The 21,566-nt window shown below is 43.7% G+C and overlaps 1 protein-coding gene across 2 annotated transcripts in view; it reads left to right on the top strand.

Annotated features, from left to right (window-relative positions):
• Positions 1–21,566, top strand: part of myo16 (myosin XVI) — a 427,463-nt gene that overhangs the window by 178,532 nt on the left and 227,365 nt on the right. For both annotated transcript variants that reach the window (XM_078221662.1, XM_078221663.1), the window contains exon 10: positions 9,402–9,529. In XM_078221662.1, the coding sequence (XP_078077788.1) occupies positions 9,402–9,529 (128 nt within the window). The remainder of the gene's footprint in view (positions 1–9,401; positions 9,530–21,566) is intronic.

Here is a 21,566-nt window from a genome sequence, read left to right as displayed (position 1 = left end):
GTACCAGTGTTGAGGATAATCATGGAGATGTCATTGCCTCTCCTAACTGATTGCGGAGGCAGGAACTCCCCTCCTGTTGAGGCTCAAGTCTCATCACTCGGCAATTAATGCCTCAACAAATGTGCTGTGGGACAATAAGAGTTTGTGGGAGTGGACAATATGCCCACTTTTGCCTCCGCTCATGCATCCGTTTGATCCCCGTAAAAGGCTGCCCTTTGTATATTTGATATGCTATATTGACTTGATGGTCTGATAGTCATTGATAACTATTAGTAAACTAATTTACCAGGATGAATTCTGCACTTTTTCTGGCAATTCATTTAATTGCTTGTTATGAAGAGATAGGAAAAGTAACTGCTTTTCTTTATCTTTTCAAATTAGATTTCCACATCGTTTGAATCATGAATATTTCACCACAGAATTAGATCATGTGGCCCATTCTGTTACAGTCTAGGACAAAATTTCACCAATTTCCCCAATTATCATCTCCACCCTTTCATTTTTTTCAGCCTTAGGGCTGACTTTCCGAAATGCTCAGGAGAAATCACACCTCCAAGGAATGCAGAATGAAATATGTGCAGCACATCTTAAATTTCATACTTCCGATATGTAATCCTGGCTGAAAAAGCTGCACACAGCAGCAAATGCTCGATTTTAAAAGATCATTCTTGTGTTCAAATCGTTCCATGGCTTTATCCCTCCTTAGCCGAGTAACCGCATCCATCCCTACAACCCTTTAGAAACTTTGTGTAATTTATTCAATAATATTTAATACATAATATCTAGAATATACAGATAAGCTGTTATTTGTGTGAAATGTATTCTTAAATTCCTCCCTTATATTTTTCATACTGATCCTAAATTTTAAACCCCTCAGTCACTGATTTACTTACCAGTCTAAATAAGTTTTCATGAAACTCAAAACTTTCAGTAGATATACCCCTAACTTATTGTGTTGTTGTGGTAGAAAATTGAAACCACTCAAGTCTGTAAGTCCAATATCTCAAGCATGCTCGTGAGACAAATTCTACTTCTTCAGGGTATGTCCCTGATATAAATGCTGCATAACATATTTATATATTTTGGTTATCACATTTCCATTATATGGCCATAATGAGCAGAATTATACAATCTGCAAATGTCCACTGTTATTCCTCCTCGGAGGCTGAGATTGCATGTGATCTACACTTGTAGATCTGTCTGTGGTTCTAACACTCTAACATTTGTTTACTCGTCCTGTGAAGGTCATTAAGTTTTATGACTTGTGATTGTTATTTTGGTTCCCACAGTACTATACTCATCATGCATGTGTATTGGCTATATTTCCTATCACACCGAAAAACCACTCTACTTGCCTACTTTTGACGTTGTTAATTCTCATAACTATATTTACATACTTCAAAGTTGTAAAGCTTCAAAGATGTCAATGCTCACCTTTATCTCAATCTTAATATTAAATTATTTCCAATGTCAAAGGAACAAAGTTCAAGGGGGTGAATCTCCCAAAAAGGTTCTAAGTGCTGAATTCACGGGAAAACCGGTATAAATCACGATTGTTTTTTCAGTGGGAGTACGGACTCGAATCTCCTACACTCTTTGCACTGCAGAGGTCACACTCGTGATTATCATTAAAAGCTTGGGGGGGCGGGGCCTATTCACGCCTGAGTCTGACAGTTGCCCCAAACTGTCAGCCTGCAGTTTGCTGGCCAGCTCAATTGCTGCCCAGCCCGGGACCCTCGCAGTGCTGCCCCTCCTGACACCCGCACGGCCTGATCGCATTCCCAGCCCAGCCCTGATCCCCCTCCTGTCCCGGAGCACTCCGACCTCCAGCACCCCCCCAGCCCGTCCCAATTGCTGGCCTCCTTCCAACCCCGACCGATCCTGTCTGCAGAGTGACAGCGGGAGCCCGCAACCTCACTGATCGCCCACTAGGCCCCATCCCTTTGGCATTGCCCCATGCCCAGTGGGCAGTGCCAAGGTGCCCCTTGGGCATGGGCAATTGTCTCCTTGGGCAGTGCCAGGAGCACAGGCGGGCAGTGCCGGGGCACAGGCTGGCACTGCCAAGGTGCCCATGCCCAGGGGGCACCACCCCCTCACTGCCCGACCCCCTGGAGGGCCCCGATTGCACCCCTTCTCTCCAGCAGGATCTCTTGCTAGTTCCCTGAAAGTGAGGAGCTACTCTAAACCCCGCCGGAGTGAAATTGTACTGGCGGGGTGGGAGATGCTATCGGGCCTGGAGAATTCAGTCCCGGGCCCTATAGTTATATTTAAATCTCATTAAAATTACTTACCTGCTGGTCCTGCTGATTTCCAGCATGGTCCCGACCACGCCGGATATCCGTTGCTGGGAGATGTGCGCACGTGTCAGGAACGCATATGCGGGTCCCGCGAATTGGCACACACGCGATTCTCCCGGCCCTACCCACCAAAATATTAGTGCGTCAGGATGGGAGAATCACTCCCTTGTTTATCTTATTGTAGCTGTGCTGTATTCCCTCATCTGTGCTATCATCACAATTTTGAACCCTTAATACAGTTCTACACATTGTGCATAATAGATAATTCCAAGACAAATTGCAGCCAAAACTACATCTATTTTGATGAGTGTTTCTCCCTCCCTTGAGATTCCACTCAAAATAATTTTTATATTGCCACATGCAAAATCTGCTAGGAATCAACACACTCAGGCAATGTTTGAAAGTGTATTTTTTTAATGGCTTCAAAAATATTCCATTATACATTTAAGTGATAACTTAGTAATACAAAGAAAAATGTGTTTATCACAAAATAATTGTCTTTACCCTGGTGTCAATCTGTGTCTAATTTGCTTTTTAATTACTGAAAAATAACTTAAAATTTTACAGAGCTGGATTCTACTTAGATTGGGGTACAGCAGTCTGTTCATTAGTAATTATATAAAAAAAAGTACACACACAACTTTCTAAAATCTGTCTATTAATGTCCTTGCAATAAAATCATCCGTTATAATTTTAAGAGCCTCGCCAAAGGTCTGTATGGAGTGTGATTAGTGGAAACTTCCAAAGGTGTTTAATTCAATTCAAAGTTGTGGCCAGTTTTGTGGACAGACCCTGTATTTTTAAAACTGGCAACAAGCAATGAAGATTGCAGAAATTTGCCTTGCTCTGATCATACTCTGTCTTAAAATTCCATGATATTTGCAGTGAATTGTTCCAGCAAAACAACACAAATGAATGGATATTACACCTATATGCCCATTAGCAAAACCAGTACAGGTTGTCCTGCATTTTTATCACCAATTCTATCGTGGTATTTTCAGTAAAATTTGTTATGGATGCCTCTGTAGCCAGATCTAAATAATATATGTATGTGGTATGCAGTACCAGGTGTCACTTTTCACAGTATAATGCAGTTTGAAGTGATGATGGTTCTGATGTTCAAACAGAAAGATTGGTTCAGCTTGATCAATGCTCTACAGGAATGTTGCAGTACCTGAGATAGATGATAACTGAAACTGTTAAAATTTACATTCCTCAAGAGAAGTATTTTCATTTATTTGGTAAACAGTTAATGAGATGGCCTGAATGTTTGAAAAAAACATTGTGAAATGTTGTTGATGACAACACTTTTGTTGTTTTCTCTTGTTGACCATGAATAACTGCAGTTTTAAGTGAGATACGACTCATTGTCAGGCAAAAGATTTGTATTATCAAAGTTCAAGCTATGCAGAATGTATCATTATCTGTATCTGAGGGTCAACTCATCAAAAGAAAAGCTGCTGCTATAATTGAATCAGAACTGGTTAGTGTATTAAAAGATATATTTCCCCAGTTAAACAGTAACTTGTAAAAAATGAAAAGTACTTTTATTTTAAGTCCTCATTTGAAGCACATTAAGTATGTTCCTAATTTAATCTATAAAATATTCAATTCTTTCCATCTATCTCTCATGATCATGAAGTATTTATCGATATTCAGCTAAAAGCCTTTTATTCTTGTGCCAATGAATATTGACCGTAGTATATAATACTAATATCCCTTAGCGAACAACTTATAGTGGCACAGTGGTTAGCACTGCTGCCTCACAGCACCAGGAACCCAGGTTCAATTCCCAGCTTGGGTCACTATCTGTGTGGGGTCTGCACGTTCTCCCCGTGTCTGTGTGGGTTTCCTCCCACAATCCAAAAGACATACTGGTTAAATACATGCTAAATTCTCCCTGAATGCACCGCAACAGGCGCTGGAGTGTGGCGACTGTGGGATTTTCACAGTAACTTCATTGCAGTGTTAATGCAAGTCTACTTGTGACACTAATAAATAAATAAACTTTAAATAAATAAACTTTATAGCATCAAACCTATGTTGCAAAAAAGTTTTCATCCAAAAATCCAGACAAATTTTTAAGGCCAGCATTTAGAAGGGAATCTTATCATGGTTAGCTTTATTTGGTTTAGACAATCAGACACTTCGGGCAGGATCCTCTGGCTGTTCATGCCAATGGGATTCTCCCGTCCTGCTGCAGTGAACGGAGATTTGGCTGACTGCCAAATTCTCCATCCTATCTGGCAGCAACAACGGTGGAAACCTGGAAAGCCATGCAGTTGCATCAAACCGCTATGAAGTCTAACCACTGTGTCACTATAAGTTGTTTGCTGAGGGATATTAGTATTATATACTATGGTCAACATTCATAGAATGAAACCAGCAGACCACCTGGCATTAACCTAGGAAATAACCCTGGAAACCCTGGAAATAACAATGGCACACCTACCCCTGTCAACCCTGCAAAGTCCTCCTTCTAACATTTAGACACTTGGGCTCAAATTGTCTGTCTCACAAACTATCAAACAACAGCCTAATATAATCATACCTTCCAGACAATGTCCCAGAGACCACAATTACCATCCCTGCACATATCCTGCGCATATCCTGTCCCACCGATAGCACTGACCCACCTGAGGTGGCAACACAGTGGTATATAGCCGGGAGGGAGGAAGTTACCCTCAACATAGACTCTGGATCCCATGAAGTCTCATGGCATCAGCTAAAACATGATCCAGAATTTTACATTGCTTGACCCGGAAGCGCATAAAATCGCCTGAGAAGACATCATACGTGTATCACAATGTCATCTCACACACATGTGATACTTCAGTCAGCCTGCCACCCTTCCTTGATACCCACCTTCACCACCCCCCCCCCCCCCCACCCCCCTCCACCGCACACACACAGGGCCGAGCCTTTCTCAGTGTATGTTTCATGTTGACTGGAAAATCTGGAAAGGTGGCCAAACCATGGCTTACAAGGGAATTAGAGATAGTCTTAGATTCAAGGGAGTTGCATACAAATTGGCCAAGAAAAACAACAGACCCAAGGATTGGGGGCAGTTTAAAATTCAGCAAAGGAAGACCAAGGGGCTGATTAAGAAGGGGAAAATAGAGTATGAGAATAAGCTTGTGCGGAACATAGTAATGGACTGTACAAGTTTTGATTAGTTATGTGAGGAGAAAGATTGGTGAAGACAAATGTAGGTCCCTTAAAGTCAGAAACAGAAGAATTTATAATGGGGAACAAGGAAATGACTGACCAACTGAATACATACTTTGGTTCTGTCTTCACAAAGGAGGACACAAATAAGATACCAGAAAGGTTGGGGAACATAGGGTTTAGTGAGAGGGAGGAACTGAAGGAGATCAGTATTAGTAAAGAAATGCTGATGGAGTAACTCATGGGATTGAAGATCGACAAAACCCTAGGGCCTGATAATCTACATCCCAGAGTACTTGAGTGAGTGGCCTGAGAAATAGTGGATGCATTGGTGGTCATCTTCCAAGATTCTACAGACTATAGAACAGTTCCTACAGATTGAAGGGTAGCTAATGTAACCCTACTATTTAAAAAGGGAGCTGGAGAGAAAATAGGGAATTATAGATGAGTAAGCCTGGCGTCGGTAGTGGGGAATATTCTAGAATCCATTGTCAATAGCAAAACACTTGGGACACAGTGACAGGATCAGACAGAGTCAGCATGGATTTATGAAAGGGAAATCATGCTTATCAAATCTACTGGAATTCTTTGAGGATGTAACTAGTAGAGTTGATGAGGGGAGCCAGTGGATGGGGTTTATTTGGATTTTCCAAAGGCTTTCAATAAAGTCCCACGTAAGAGATTAGCATGTAAAATTAAAGCACATGGGGTTGGGGGTAGTGTATTGAGATGGATAGAAAACTGGTTGGCAGACAGGAAACAAAGAGTTGGAATAAATGGATCTTTTTCCAAATGGCAGGCAGTATGTAGTGCTAGGGGATCCCCACAGGGATTAGTGCTAGGACCCAGCTATTCACTATATTAATGATTTAGATGAGGAAACTAAATGTAATATCTTCAAATTTGCAGATGACGCAAAGTTGGGAGGGTGAGCTGTGAGGAGAATGCAGAGTTCCTTCAGTGTCTTTTGGACAAAATGAGTGGGCAATTGAATGGCAGATGCAGCATAATTTGGATAAATGTGACATTATCCACTTCGGTAGCAAAAATGGGTAGGCAGATATTATCTGAATGGCCATTAATTAGGAGGGGGGAATGTGTAACAAGACCCTGATGACCTTGTACTCCAGTCACTGAAGTTAAGCATGCAAGCGCAGCAGGCAGTAAAAAAGCAAATGGTATGTTGGCCTCCATAGCAAGAGGATTTGAGTAGCAGGACAGGGATGTCTTGATGCAATCATATAGGGCCTTGATAAGGCCACACCTGGCATACTGTATGCAGTTTTGGTCTTCTTATCTGAAGAACGATGTTCTTGATCTGGAGGGAGTGCAGAGAAGGTTTACTAAACTGATTACTGGGATGGCATGACTGATGTATGAGGAGAGATTGAGTCGGTTAGGATTGTATTCCTGGAGTTCAGAAGAATGAGGGGAGATCTCATAGAAATCTAAAAAATTCTAACAGGACTAGACAGGGTAGTTGCAGGAAGGATGTTTCTGATGGTGGAGCATCCAGAACCAGGAGTCACAGTCTGAGGATACAGGGTAGACGTTTTAGGACAGAGATTAGGAGAAATTTCTTCACCCAGAGGGTGGTCAGCCTATGGAATTTGCTGCCACAGAAAGTAGTTAAAGCCAAAACATTGAATGCTTTCAAGAAGCAGTTAGATATAGCACTTGGAGCGAAGGGGATCAAAAGATATTGTGGGGGAAGGTGTGATCAGCCATGATCATAATGAATAGTAGAGCAGGCTTGAATGGTTCCTTCTGATCTTATTTCCTGTGTTTCTATGACTGCCCGCTAATTGGACAGCCAGTGTGAAATGATGTTCTGGGCTAGATTGTAGGAAGTGCATTTTGTGACTGCTTCTTGGCCTGCAGAGTTTGGGTGCCCATTAGGCACGAAATTCAATCCATAGGCAAGGAAACCTCCTACTGGTTTCCACATACCATTCCCTCTCAGCTTATGAATCAGTACTTCTCCATCTTAAACACCACTTGGAGGAACTACTGAGGGTGACAAAGGCATAGAATGTACAACTCCAAACTGGGAATACAGGAAATGCTGTGAGCTATCAACAGCTGCAGAACTGTACACAACTAAAGTCTGTAACCTCTTGGCCTGGCATGTCCCCATTCTATAATTAACACAAAGCTAAGGGATCAATCCTGGTTCAATGAAGAGTGCAGGAAGGCATGTCAGGAGCAGCACTTGGCACACCTAAAAATGGGATGTCAACCTGGTGAAGCGCATTTTGCATCTGCTTCCAGGCCTACCGAGAACATGCGCCCAATGGATTATTTTTATACCAAACAATGGAAGCAACACATGATAAACAGAGCTTGGTTTTTCCACAACCAATGGATCAGATCTAAGTTCTGCAGTCCTGCCATATCCAGTCATAAATGGTGGGAGACAGTTAAATAACTCACTGGAGGAGGACTCTCTTCAAATATATTGACCCTTACTGATGAGGGAGCCAAACACATCAGCAGAAAATATAGGGCTGAATCATTTGCAGCCATCTTCAGCCAGAAGTGCTGAGTAGCTGATCCATTTTAGTCTCCTCCTGAAGTCCCCAACATCATAGATGCCAGTATTCCTCCAATTCGATTCACTTCACCTGATGTCAAGAAATGGCTGAAGGCACTGGATACTGCAAAGGCCATGAGTCCTGACAATATTCCAGTGATAGTACTGAAGACTCGTGCTGCAGAACTAGCTGTGCACTTAGCCAAGCTGTTCCAGTGCAACTACAACACTGACATCTACCTGGCAATGTGGAAAATTGCCCAGGTATGTTTGGACACAAAAACCAGGACAAATCAAACCTAATTACTGCCCCATTAGTCTACTCTCATTCATCAGCAAATTGATGGAAGGTGTTGTCAACAATACTATCAAGCAGCACTAATTCAGCAATGACCTGCTCACTGATGCTCAGCTCCTCGCCTCATTACAGGTTGACTTTTAGCTCAGACTCTAGTTAAATGCAGTTAGGATCTTATTAATGCAGTGCCATTCTCAATTTGTATAAATTTCTAAGACTCCTGAATTCTTCCAGCAGGTTTTTTTAGCTAACGATACAAGTGAGCAGTCAAAATGGTGCTCAGCAGGAATAGGTGAAGGGCAAAAGGTTCCATTTCAAAGTCTCCTGCGTTTCATTCCCATCAGGAACGTTGGGTTAAAATTCACTCCCATCCCATGCTACAGATAATCCATAGAATCCAGTGAATCCCGACAGTCCGAATTCGGCCCATCGATTCTGTACTGACCACAATCCCACCTGGGCCCCATTTCTGCAACCCCATGCAATACCCTGCTAATCCCCCTGTGACTAGGGTCAATTTAGCATGGCCAATCACCTAACCTGCACACCTTTGGACTGTGGGAGGAAACCCACACTGACACACGGAGAATTGCAAACTCCACACAGACAGTGACCTGAGGCTAGAATTGAACCTGGGACTCTGGCGCTGAGAGGCAGCAGTGTAAACCACTGTGCTGCCCAGAGTTACTTGGCTGCAGCACTGGGCTTTTAGAAACATAGAAAAACAACAGCATAAAACAGGCCCTTCGACCCCACAAGTTGTGCCGAACATATCCCGACCTTTTAGGCCTACATAGAAACATGTGTTAGTGCTAAGGAAAATCAATCCATGAAATCACAAGATTGTCACAAGATTTACTCTGTACAATCATTATTGTGCTCTTAATTTTTGATTTTGCTAGAAGGTGATTTTATTTTCTTCTGGAATACTTTTCTTGAGCGTTACTCTCCGTTTGAAGAGATTACTGTTTCTCTATAGTTAGAATGCATGCCAGTTGCAATCATCACTTCACTCTTTCCCAGCTGAAGCCTGCATTATAATATTTCCCTGTGACAGGAACACAAATGCTGAACTCTGTATAATTTGTCCATTTTTGTTTTGCAGATCACTGAGCTTTATCTCAGCAGTACAGTCAAGTTGTGCTCCTCACTCCCACCCCACATATTTTCCTGCAGTGAAAGAGCCTATCATATGATGATACAGGAGCAAAGGTCACAATGCTTCATCCTAAGGTACAGTTCACACTTCTTTAGTTATGATTCAGTCAGCAACCCGAAGACCACTTCTGGCAAAAAATATAAATTTGTATTTTCTCCTGTTTGCTTGTCATTCTTCTTTGAGTGCTTGTAAGCTGCTAAGTCTCCCTATCCTCTCAGAAATAAATTCCATTATTAATGACAACAATTTGCATTTATTCAACATCCTTCCTTGGGCTAGAAGAGGTGGGGGAGTAGCAATACTGGTTAGGGAGCATATTACAGCGGAACAGAGGGTGGACAATTTGGAAGGATCATGTAACGAGACACTGTGGGTCGAGCTCAGAAACAGGAGGGGCGCAGTCACTATGCTGGGGGTGTACTACAGGCCTCCCAACAGCCCACGGGAAGTTGAAGAACGGATATGTAAGGAGATTCTGGACAGGTGTAGAAAAAATAGGGTTGTTGTAGTGGGAGACTTTAATTTCCCTCATATAGACTGGAAATCCCTTAGGGCTGGGGGTCCGGACGGGGAGGAATTTGTAAAATGTGTCCAAGAAGGTTCTTTGGAACAATATGTTGATCGTCCAACGAGAGAGGGGGCTATACTGAACCTGGTACTGGGGAATGAGCCCGGTCAGGTCATCAAAGTTTCAGTGGGGGAACATGTGGCGAACAGTGACCACAATTCTGTAAACTTTCAGATAGTCATAGAAAAGGATGAGTGTTGTCCTATGGGTAAGGTGCTGAATTGGGGGAAGGCTAACTACAGCCGGATTAGGCAGGATTTGGTGGCTGTTGATTGGGAGAGACTGTTCGAGGATAAATCCACATCTGGCATGCGGGAGTCTTTTAAGGAGCAGTTGATAGGACTGCAGGACAGACATGTGCCTGTAAAAAGGAGGGACAGGAAAGGTAGGATTCGAGAGCCGTGGATAACCAGAGAAATGTTGGTCTAATCAAAAAGAAAAAAGGTCCAGGCAGCTAAAAACAGATGAAGCACTGGAGGAATACAGAGAAAGTAGAAAAGAATACAAACAGGGAGCTAGAAGGGCAAAAAGGAGTCACGAAATGTCCTTGGCAGACAGGATTAAGGAGAATCCCAAGGCATTTTACACATACGTTAGAAACAAGAGGGTTGTCAGAGAAAGAGTCGGACCTCTCAAGAACAAAGGAGGGGAATTATGCTTAGAACCCAAGGAAGTAGGTGAGATCCTAAATTAATACTTTGCATCAGTATTCACAAAGGAGAGGGTCACGTTGATTGGTAGTGTCTCAGAGGGACGTGTAGCCCCGTTAGAACAAATCGCAATTACAAGGGAGGAAGTGTTAGGTGTTTTAGGAAGCATTAAGGTAGACAAATACCCAGGGCCAGATGGCATCTGTCCTAGATTACTGAGAGAGACAAGAGATGAAATTGCTGAGCCTCTAACAGAAATCTTTGTTTCTTCATTGGACACAGGTGAGGTCCCAGTGGATTGGAGGATAGCAAATGTGGTCCCGTTATTTAAGAAGGGTAGCAAGGATAACCCGATAATTATAGGCCAGTGAGCTTGACGTCCGTGGTAGGGAAATTGTTGGAGAAGATTCTTAGAGATAGGATCTATACACATTTAGAACTGAATAGTCTCATTAGCGATAGACAACATGGTTTTGTACGAGAGAGGTCATGCCTCACAAATTTGGTTGAGTTTTTTGAGGAGGTGACAAAAATGATTGACAAGGGAAGGGCCGTGGATGTTGTCTACATGGATTTTAGTAAAGCATTTTACAAGGTCCCTCATGGCAGGCTGGTGCAAAAGGTTAAATCTCACGGGATCAAAGGTGAACCAACTAGATGGGTACAGACACTGGCTTGGCCACAGAATGTGGAGATGCCAGCGTTGGACTGGGGTAAACACAGTAAGAGTTTTAACAACACCAGGTTAAAGTCCAATAGGTTTATTTGGTAGCAAATGCCATTAGCTTTCGGAGCGCTGCTCCTTCGTCAGATGGAGTGGAAATCTGCTCTCAAACAGGGCACGGAGACACAAAATCAAGTTACAGAATACTGATTAGAATGTGAATCTCTACAGCCAACCAGGTCTTAAAGATACAGACAATGTGGGTGGAGGGAACATTAAACACAGGTTAAAGAGATGTGTATTGTCTCCAGACAGGACAGCCAGTGAGATTCTGCAAGTCCAGGAGGCAAGCTGTGGGGATTACTGATAGTGTGACATAAAGCCAACATCCCGGTTTAGGCCGTCCTCATGTGTGCAGAACTTGGCTATCACTTTCTGCTCAGTGACTCTGCGTTGTCGTGTGTCGTGAAGGCTGCCTTGGAGAGCGCTTATCTGAAGATCAGAGGCTGAATGCCCGTGACCGCTGAAGTGCTCCCCACAGGAAGTGAACAGTCTTGCCTGGTGATTGTCGAGCGGTGTTCATTCATCCGTTGTCGCAGCGTCTGCATGGTTTCCCCAATGTACCAAGCCTCGGGAAATCCATTCCTGCAGCGTATCAGGTAGACAACGTTGGCCGAGTTGCAAGAGTAGGTACCGTGTACCTGGTAGATGGTGTTCTCACGTGAGATGATGGCATCCGTGTCGATGATCCGGCACATCTTGCAGAGGTTGCTGTGGCCGGGTTGTGTGGTGTCGTGGTCACTGCTCTCCTGAAGGCTGGGTAGTTTGCTGCGGACAATGGTCTGTTTGAGGTTGTGCGGTTGTTTGAAGGCAAGAAGTGGGGTATGGGGATGGCCTTGGCGAGATGTTCGTCTTCATCAATGACATGTTGAAGGCTCCGGAGGAGATGCCGCAGCTTCTTTGCTCCGGGGAAGTACTGGACGACGAAGGGTACTCTGTCCACCGTGTCCCATGTTTGTCTTCTGAGGAGGTCGGTGCGGTTTTTCGCTGTGGCGCGTCAGAACTATCGATCGATGAGTCGAGCGCCATATCCTGTTCTTATGAGGGCATCTTTCAGCGTCTGGAGGTGTCTGTTGCGATCCTCCTCCTCCGAGCAGATCCTGTGTATACGGAGGGCTTGTCCGTAGGGGATGGCTTCTTTAACGTGTTTAGGGTGGAAGCTGGAGAAGTGGAGCATCGTGAGGTTATCCGTGGGCTTGCGGTATAGTGAGGTGCTGAGGTGACCGTCCTTAATGGAGATGCGTGTGTCCAAGAATGCAACCGATTCCGGAGAGTAGTCCATGGTGAGTCTGATGGTGGGATGAAACTTGTTGATGTCACCATATAGTTGTTTAAGTGATTGTTCACCATGAGTCCAAAGGAAGAAAATGTCATCGATGCCCTCATAAGAACAGGATATGGCGTTTGACTCATCGATCAACAGTTCCGACGCGCCACAGCAAAAAACCGCACCGACCTCCTCAGAAGACAAACACGGGACACGGTGGACAGAGTACCCTTCGTCGAACAGTACTTCCCCGGAGCAGAGAAGCTACGGCATCTCCTCCGGAGCCTTCAACATGTCATTGATGAAGACGAACATCTCGTCAAGGCCATCCCCACACCCCCACTTCTTGCCTTCAAACAACCTCACAACCTCAAACAGACCATTGTCCGCAGCAAACTACCCAGCCTTTAGGAGAACAGTGACCACAAAACCACACAACCCTGCCACAGCAACCTCTGCAAGATGTGCCGGATCATCGACACGGATGCCATCATCTCACGTGAGAACACCATCCACTAGTTACACGGTACATACTCTTGTAACTCGGCCAACGTTGTCTACCTGATACGCTGCAGGAAAGGATGTCCCGAGGCATGGTACATTGGGGAGACCATGCAGACGCTATGACAATGGATGAATGAACACCGCTCGACAATCACCAGGCAAGAGTGTTCTCTTCCTGTTGGGGAACGCTTCAGCAGCCACGGGCATTCAGCCTCTGATCTTCGGGTAAGCGTTCTCCAAGGCGGCCTTCACAACACACGATAACGCAGAATCGCTGAGCAAAAACTGATAGCCAAGTTCCGCACACATGAGGACGGCCTAAACCGGGATGTTGGGTTTATGTCACACTATCAGTAACCCCCACAGCTTGCCTCCTGGACTTACAGAATCTCACTGGCTGTCCTGTCTGGAGACAATACACATCTCTTTAACCTGTGCTTAATGCTCCCTCCACTCACATTGTCTGTATCTTTAAGACCTGGTTGGCTGTAGAGATTCACATTCTAATCAGTATTCTGTAACTTGATTTTGTGTCTCTGTGCCCTGTTTGAGAGCAGATTTCCACTCCATCTGACGAAGGAGCAGCGCTCCGAAAGCTAATGGCATTTGCTACCAAATAAACCTGTTGGACTTTAACCTGGTATTGTTAAAACTCTTACTGTGTTGGCCACAGAAGACAGAGGGAAGCAGTGGAGGGGTCTTTTTCTGATTGGAAGTCTGTGACTATTGGTGTTCCGCAGGGCTCTGTACTGGGACCTCTGCTGTTTGTGATATATATAAATGATTTGGAAGAAGATGTAGCTGGTCTGATTAGTAAGTTTGCGGACGACACAAAGATTGCTGGAGTTGCGGATAGTGATGAACATTGTCAGAGAATACAGCAGGATATAGATAGGCTGGAAAATTGGGCGGAGAAATGGCAGATGGAATTTAATCCAGATAAATGCGAAGTGATGCATTTTGGTAGATCTAATGCAGGGGGGGAGCTATACAATAAATGGCAGAACCGTCAGGAGTATAGACACACACAGGGATCTGGGTGTGCAAGTCCACAGATCCTTAAAGGTGGCAGCACAGCTGGAAAAGGTGGTGAAGAAGGCATATGGCATGCTTGCCTTTATTGGACAGGACATAGAGTATAAAAGTTGGCATATGATGTTGCAGTTATATAGAACGTCGGTTAGGCCACATTTGGAATACTGCGTTCAGTTCTGGTCACCACACTACCAGAAGGACGTAGAGGCTTTGGAGAGAGTGCAGAAAAGGTTTACCAGGATGTTGCCTGGTATGGAGGGTATTAGCTATGAGGTGAGATTGAGTAAACTAGGGTTGTTCTCCCTGGAAAGACGGAGGTTGAGGGGCGACCTTTAAAATTATGAAGGGCATAGATAAGATGAACAGTTGGAAACTTTTTCCCAGGTCAGAAATGACCAACACAAGGGGTCACAAGTTCAAGGTTGGCAAGGTTCAATACAGATATGCGGGGGACATATTTTACACAGAGGGTGGTGGGGGCCTGGAATGCACTACCAAGCAAGGTGGTTGAGGCAGACACGCTAGGATCATTTAAGACTTATCTAGATAGCCACATGAACAGACTGGGAATAGAGGGATACAAACAGATGGTCTAGTTAGGAATACATGATTGGTGCAGGCTTGGAGGGCCGAAGGGCCTGTTCCTGTGCTGTATTGTTCTTTGTTCACAAAGGAGAAAATCAGAATGTTATCAAGAGAAAGAACGCTGGGCAGGAGAACAAAAAAATCAAAACATGGGCTGAATGAAGGGATTGATTGAAGAGGTAAAAATTTAGGAGGGTATGAAAAAAGGATGGAGGAAACAGTTAAAAAGATCCCGAGGTAAAAGTTGCTGTAAGCTTGTTTTCCAATGGTGTAGTACAGGAAGTGGGGGATGAGCAGTAATTCATGAGTTGGAAGAGTGCTGGGTGCAATTTGGGATAAAAAAATACTGGAAAAGTTGCTGTGGTAAGATAGAGCACGGCCATAGTGACGTTTGGAATAGCCTCTTTGTGTTTGTTGTGGAGGCAGTGGAACTGAGTAGAAACAGTGCAAAAACAGGTTTATTGGGCTTTTGTGGGCGAGAGCAGGATTCCTGATTAATTGGAAGTTGTGAATGATGGAGGAGGAGACATTGCCAAGGAAAAAGAGTTAAAAAAATCAACGAATGCAGAGAGCTAAGTAGATATCCATGAGGGCAACGCACTGAAATTAGAAAAATTTTAGTTCTGGTGACTGCATAATTATCGTGTAGCAAGCTGAACCGAATACTGAGGTTGCATACTATCTGATTGTGTCAGAGTACGTGGTTGATGAACGTGGATTGTGCAAACCAAGGACAATGACTTTGGTTTTACTGATGTTGAGCTACAAGGAATTTTCTCTGCTATTGGACCTGATGAGAGATGACCATTCAGAGATTTGCTTGTGTTATGGACAGGAGAGAGAGGCAAAATTGAACTCTTTTATCCTCTCACTCTGTCCACACATTTACCTTGTCTTATCCACCTCACTTACACATCTTGGACATTAATAGACAATTTAGCATGGCCAACCCACCTACCCTCCACACCTTTGGACTGTGAGAGGAAACCAGTGCACCCAGAGGAAACCCACGCAGATACGTGAACAATGTGCAAACTCCACACCGATAGTCACCCAAGGCTGGAATTAAACATGGGCACTGGCGCTATGAGGCAGCAGTGCTAACCATTGTGCAACCATGCTGCCCACATTGCCTGTAGAGCCAATCTAATCTACATCTACTTCGTCTGTGGTATCCACACCAATTGTAAAGTGAAACCTGCATCTAATGTCTTCAGCCAGTTGAACTCAAACTACTACGTGAAAGAATTCCCTCACTGAAAAAATAAGTAGTGGTGCTTATTCTAAAAACCCTTGTTGATATATAGTCAACTTTTTAAAGTAACTCACAGCAAACTCTTTTCAGATTAAATTGGAAGTTTTGTTTATTCTGGCATTGGAAGCTGGGAAATGATTGCAACTTCACACATGCATGTATGCACACACATGTATATACACACACACACACACACGTGTGTATATACAGACACAGATGTGTGTACATACACACACGGGAATATAGAAAAAGGGGTTTTACAATAGATATTAACACTATGAAGACAACAAAAATAATTCACGTGATTTTCAGAGTTCAGTAGAGCAGCAAAACCTCTCCGATGAACCTCACATATACAATCAAAAACAGATCAATAATAGTTTTTTCTTATCAATCATTCCTGCCATTCAGCAACTTTAAATCAATTATCTTCAGGATACACGAATCAACAATAATACCTGTCAAATACTTTAGCCAATCGCATTCCATTCCTCAGCATAACACTACTTTATTAATCTGTAAAATCCAGAAGCTAATTCTTTTTGCTGCTGTATGTCAGTGCTACCTGACCCTTTGATGAACTCCTGGCAGCTGTTGGTTTAAATAAAGTTATGTCTTTAATGCAGAGACACTGGCTTTGTGTGTTTTGTATTGTCTGAAGTTTTGTCTTGGATGACCCCACTCCCCGGTTGCCGAGCAGCCTAAGATGCTCAGCCCAGAGTTCAAATAAACGTTCTCATGGGTTCCGTTGAAGGTCACTGTCTAACCAGACTAACTTGTGACACCACATCTATGCACCAGTCCATTTTGTCCAGACAGTAAATAAACACTATTCATGAAGTGTGATTAAGTATTCTAAATTTTCTTTCCAACTAAAATTTTAACTGATAAATCTTGCATATTTCCAAGGTTTAATTATTCCCTTGAAATATGGCTTCATCCTAATGTCTTTTTAACATGATGCCTAGCAGTAAAATGCTTTTGGCTAAAGCGAACAATATTCCTTAAAATCAATAATACATTCAAAATATCAGTATATGTGTTTTACAATCATAATCACTCATTTGAATCAATTATTGCATCTCATATGTGTAAATTGCTTCTTGTTAGCTCATAAACTTATTTTAAAAGCCATTTAACTGAACGCTGCTAATTCTGTCAGTGCTTTAATGTCTAATGGTTTAAAAATCTTACCACCCCAACAAGGGTTCCACTTACATTAGTGTGACACATTCGGAATAGTTCGCATGGAGACTCAGAAGTTGGGTTGGTATGATTTGTGAGGGTCACTGTTGCCCTTAGTTTCCCATTGAAATGGGGAACTATGTGAAGGTTAAAGGTTTGGTATAGGGGCTGGCAGATGGCAGTCAGGGTGCAGACACTTCCTATTGCAAAATTGAAAGGGGTCATAGATAACAGATGTCCAAGAGCTATGTGGACCTCACAGTCTTAAGTCAGAGATAGGATAGAGTTTAGAAGATTAGTGGGCATGCAGCAGGAGCAATCATTAGGAGCATTGTGTACTCCAGCTGCACGGAGAGGCAAGGGCCGTGGGCTTTACAGGAAAAAAACCCACCTGCTGAGCAGCGGTGCCTTATAATCGATGTCCCTAAGGCTGGTGGACTCTATACTGCACAGGGAGTGGTGATGTGACCAGGGGATTCTGCAGCCTATAGATAGGGAAGACATAAAAAAGGGAGGCGGTTATGTGAAGCTCTCGAGGAGGGTGGTCATCGCTGTATGTAATGGTGAACACGGCCTCTAGATGGGGTAGGTAGAGGTCCACATGGGGCATGGGTACTTGGCAGGTAATGGGTACGGTGGGGGAGGGTCAAAAATATCCACCACAACAACAATGGGATCCAATATTATTTGGGGGAGGCTGGAAACTATCCTGGGTAGTTCCACATTCACATCATGAAGATCGAGGTATATATCTGGCACATGGAAATTGAGGGAGGGAGCATTGAACTCAGTCCTGAAGTACAGGTGTAGAAGCAACATTTTGAGGTCCAGAATAATAGTGTCTGGCAAAAATGACAGTAACTGCAGTTCTGTCCAGGATGGATATCAGGCAGTGTGAGAGGACTGCTAAGTGGGTTTCCTCCAGGTGCCCCAGTTTCCACCCTCCATCCAAAGATGTGCGGGTTAGGTTGATTGGCCATGCTAAATTGTACCTTAGTGTCAGGGGGATTAGCAGGGTAAACAGGTGGGGATAGGGCCTGGGTGGGATTGTTGGCGGTGCAGGCTCGATTAGCCAAATGGCCTCCTTCTGCACTGTATGGATTCTATGGGGACCCTTCTTGGGTTGCAATGCCACTTATTGGTGCTGCTATACTGGACAAGTCCAGGTTAGTTATGAAGGAAGGAGACCTTAAATTTGTTGATTTTCCTTGCATACTATTCATGTGAATGTCCTGATGAGTGCAAGACGAAAAGCTTTGACAAAAGATTGTTACGACCCAATTCAGGTGAGGTTCCCCAAAGTTGTTAATCTGGAGGAGATCCCTCACTTTGGCACCGTCTGGCTGGGATACCCCCAAATTGTTAGAATCCCGGATAAGGAGGGATAAATTGGCTCCCTGTTTTCATCAACCCCTCTATTGGGAGTAGTAGCAGAAATTTAAATTGGGCCGTGCCAAGGTGCCCCTTGGGCAGTGTCAGTTTGCCGCTTGGGCAGTGCCAAGATGCCCCTTTGGTAGTGCCAGTTTGCCCTTTGGGCGGTGCCAGGATGGCACTGCCCAAGGGGCACCCCCTCCTTGCCCCCCAACCTCAATGGCCTCTGTTCCCTCCAGCCACCTGTTACCCAGATGTAAATCTCGCCAGAGTGAACCACTCCCAGTTGAGAGGAGACCCGTAAGGGCCCGACGACATCAGTCCTGGACCGGTAATGAAATGGAAATGAAGATTTCCATATGTTAATCAGCTCCACACTGATTTCTGGAGTAGCGCAGTAGACTGGGAGATCGCCCCCATAATTTGAGGTTTTTTTCCTTCATTATAACAAAATGTATTTTTTTTTTCAGCAATACTCAAGTTCTGTACTGGACAATCCCGAGATGATTACCTTTGTAGTTATGCTTTTTAATTTATTCGCTAGCTAGCTACTCAGAGTCCCTCAGCAGAACTTCTTTCTCAGTCCTACCTACGTTGTTGGTGCCAAAGTGGGCCACAACAACTGGATCGTTTTTCTCCCACTCGAAATTCCTCTCCAGCCTGGAGGAGATGGTCCTTAACCTTGGCAGATTCTCACACTATCGGTGGCAGAGAACAGTATTTTATTATGACATCGGGGTGATGTTTCCCTCTGCGCAATTTTGGAACCCCCCAAAGGGATATACCTCGCTCGTAATCTTAAATAAGTGTGCGTGAGATGGTAGGAAGCTACTGGTTTTGGGTAAATTACAGCAGGATCTGCCACTCTCTATCATGAACAATTAACAGGTCTTTATTTTTTAAAACTGGTGACAACTTATTAAGACAATTAACAAGCTGAATAAATTCTCCAGTAGAATGCTGTTCCAATTACAAGACTCATTCAGGAATAATGAAATAAATCATTACAGAATATAGTCACTCACAAATAATATATCAGGCATCTGTTGGAAGTATGAACTTTCTTCTGATGCATCGGTCTAGAATACTTTGAGTTGGTTTCTCCTTCTATTTAGATGGTGATTTGATGAAGACATACATTAAAACTGCAGTATTTCATATGAGAGCCTCGGCCTACCCTCTTCCCCCAAGAGGTAGCAAGCATACTCTAACCAGGTTTAAATACCTAGAATTACCTCACAGTATTCCTGCAATGTGAGTGGCTTGAGGTTGTCAACAACACAAATTTGAATTCAATTGGTTCTGTGTCTTGGAGAGCTTGCTTTAAACTCATTGGTTCAATTCAAAGCCTGTTTTGCTCTGCTGGAACTCTGGCTGCTGCTTTGGACACAAACGTTGCAAAGTTGGCTTCTGCAGCCTGCTTTCTGCAGTTTAAAATCCCAAGCACAAAGACACATGTTTTTTAAAGAGATTTCTTTTGGTTTTCTTAGCATGTCTTTTCAATATTTACATTTGTCAAACACATTTCTTACCTTTATATATACAACTTCATAACAGTATCCACCACTAACTATACTGGACCTTATGTTCACTTTTACTCCTGCCACTTGAATAGCTCCCAATCCACAGTGCCATCGTTAGTTTGCTCATCTAGCCCACAGTCCCTGCTCTCGTCCACACAAGCAGCAAATATCTCAAACCAATTGGACATTGGAAAAGGGTGCGTTTTCTCTGCTGATACCTTCTGGGTCCCCATCACTCGCAATCACTCCCTTCTGTCCCTTACTGTGGACCAGATCAGGAGTACCGAGCCTAAGGGTTGTGACTGCCTCCTGGGACAGTGTGTCTAGGAAACTCTTCCCTCAGAAAGCTCAAGATGCCAGTTCATCAATTCAGACCCAACCTGCCTTGAACTGCAGACACTTAGTGAAAATATGGATACACTCTTCTCTGCCATTGAGAGCGTATGCCTCAAAGGCTGTGTTTTCTGCCTGATATCCAGGTTGAGGATATTAACCTAGACTTTTTAACTAGTTTGCAGTTTTAAAGTTCTAAACCGGGATAAGGACAAGGAATGGCCCTCGGGTAGAGGCTGCTGAATTGAGCGAGGGCCAATGACATCCAAATTAACCAGGAGCTGGGGAATGTGGATTGGGAGCAGCTATTTGAGGGCAAATCCACATCTGACATGTGGGAGGCTTTTAATGGCCTGTCCCTGTAAAAATGGCAGGATTCAGGAACCATGAATGACAAGGGATACAAGAGAATAACAAAGAGAGCACGTTAAATAGTAAAGGCCGTGTCAGTAATCCTCGTGCTAGACAGGTCAGGCAAGAGCAGGGCAAAGATCAAGGGAAGTCTGGATTAAACTGCATTTACTTCAATAGAAAAGGCCTGATGGGCAAGGCAGATGAACTCGGCATGGATGGGTACAATGGACTGGGATATTACAGCTATTACTGAAACTTGGTTAAGGGAGGGACAGGAGTGGCAGTTCAATGTTCCAGGGTACAGATGCCATAGGAAAGGTAGAACAGGAGGTAAAAGAGGAGGGGGAGTTGTGTTTTTGATTAAGGAGAACATCATGGCAGTACTGAGAGGGGATATATCCGAGGGTTTGCCCACTGAGTCTATATGGATAGAACTGAGAAATAAGAAGTTGGGAGATCACTTTGAGGCACTTTACTATGGGGCAGCTATAGTGTTAGGGGCTTGGATGGAGAGAAATTTGTTGACTGTATTCAGGGGGAATTTCTCATTCAGTATGTGGATGGTCCGACTAGAGGGGGGCAAAGCTTGACCTCTTGGGAAATAAGGAAGGGCAGGTGGCAAAAGTGTTAGTGAGGGATCACTTTGGAACCAGTGACCATAATTCCATCAGTTTTAAGATAGCTATGGAGAATGATAGATCTGGCCCAAAAGTTAAAATTCTAAATTGGGGAAAGGCCAATTTTTAAAGGCAAGGAT

This window comes from Mustelus asterias, chromosome 10 (assembly GCF_964213995.1).
Source record: "Mustelus asterias chromosome 10, sMusAst1.hap1.1, whole genome shotgun sequence".
NCBI lineage: Eukaryota > Metazoa > Chordata > Chondrichthyes > Carcharhiniformes > Triakidae > Mustelus > Mustelus asterias.
Note: the sequence above shows the minus strand (reverse complement) of the source record. Positions and strands in the feature narration are given on the sequence as shown.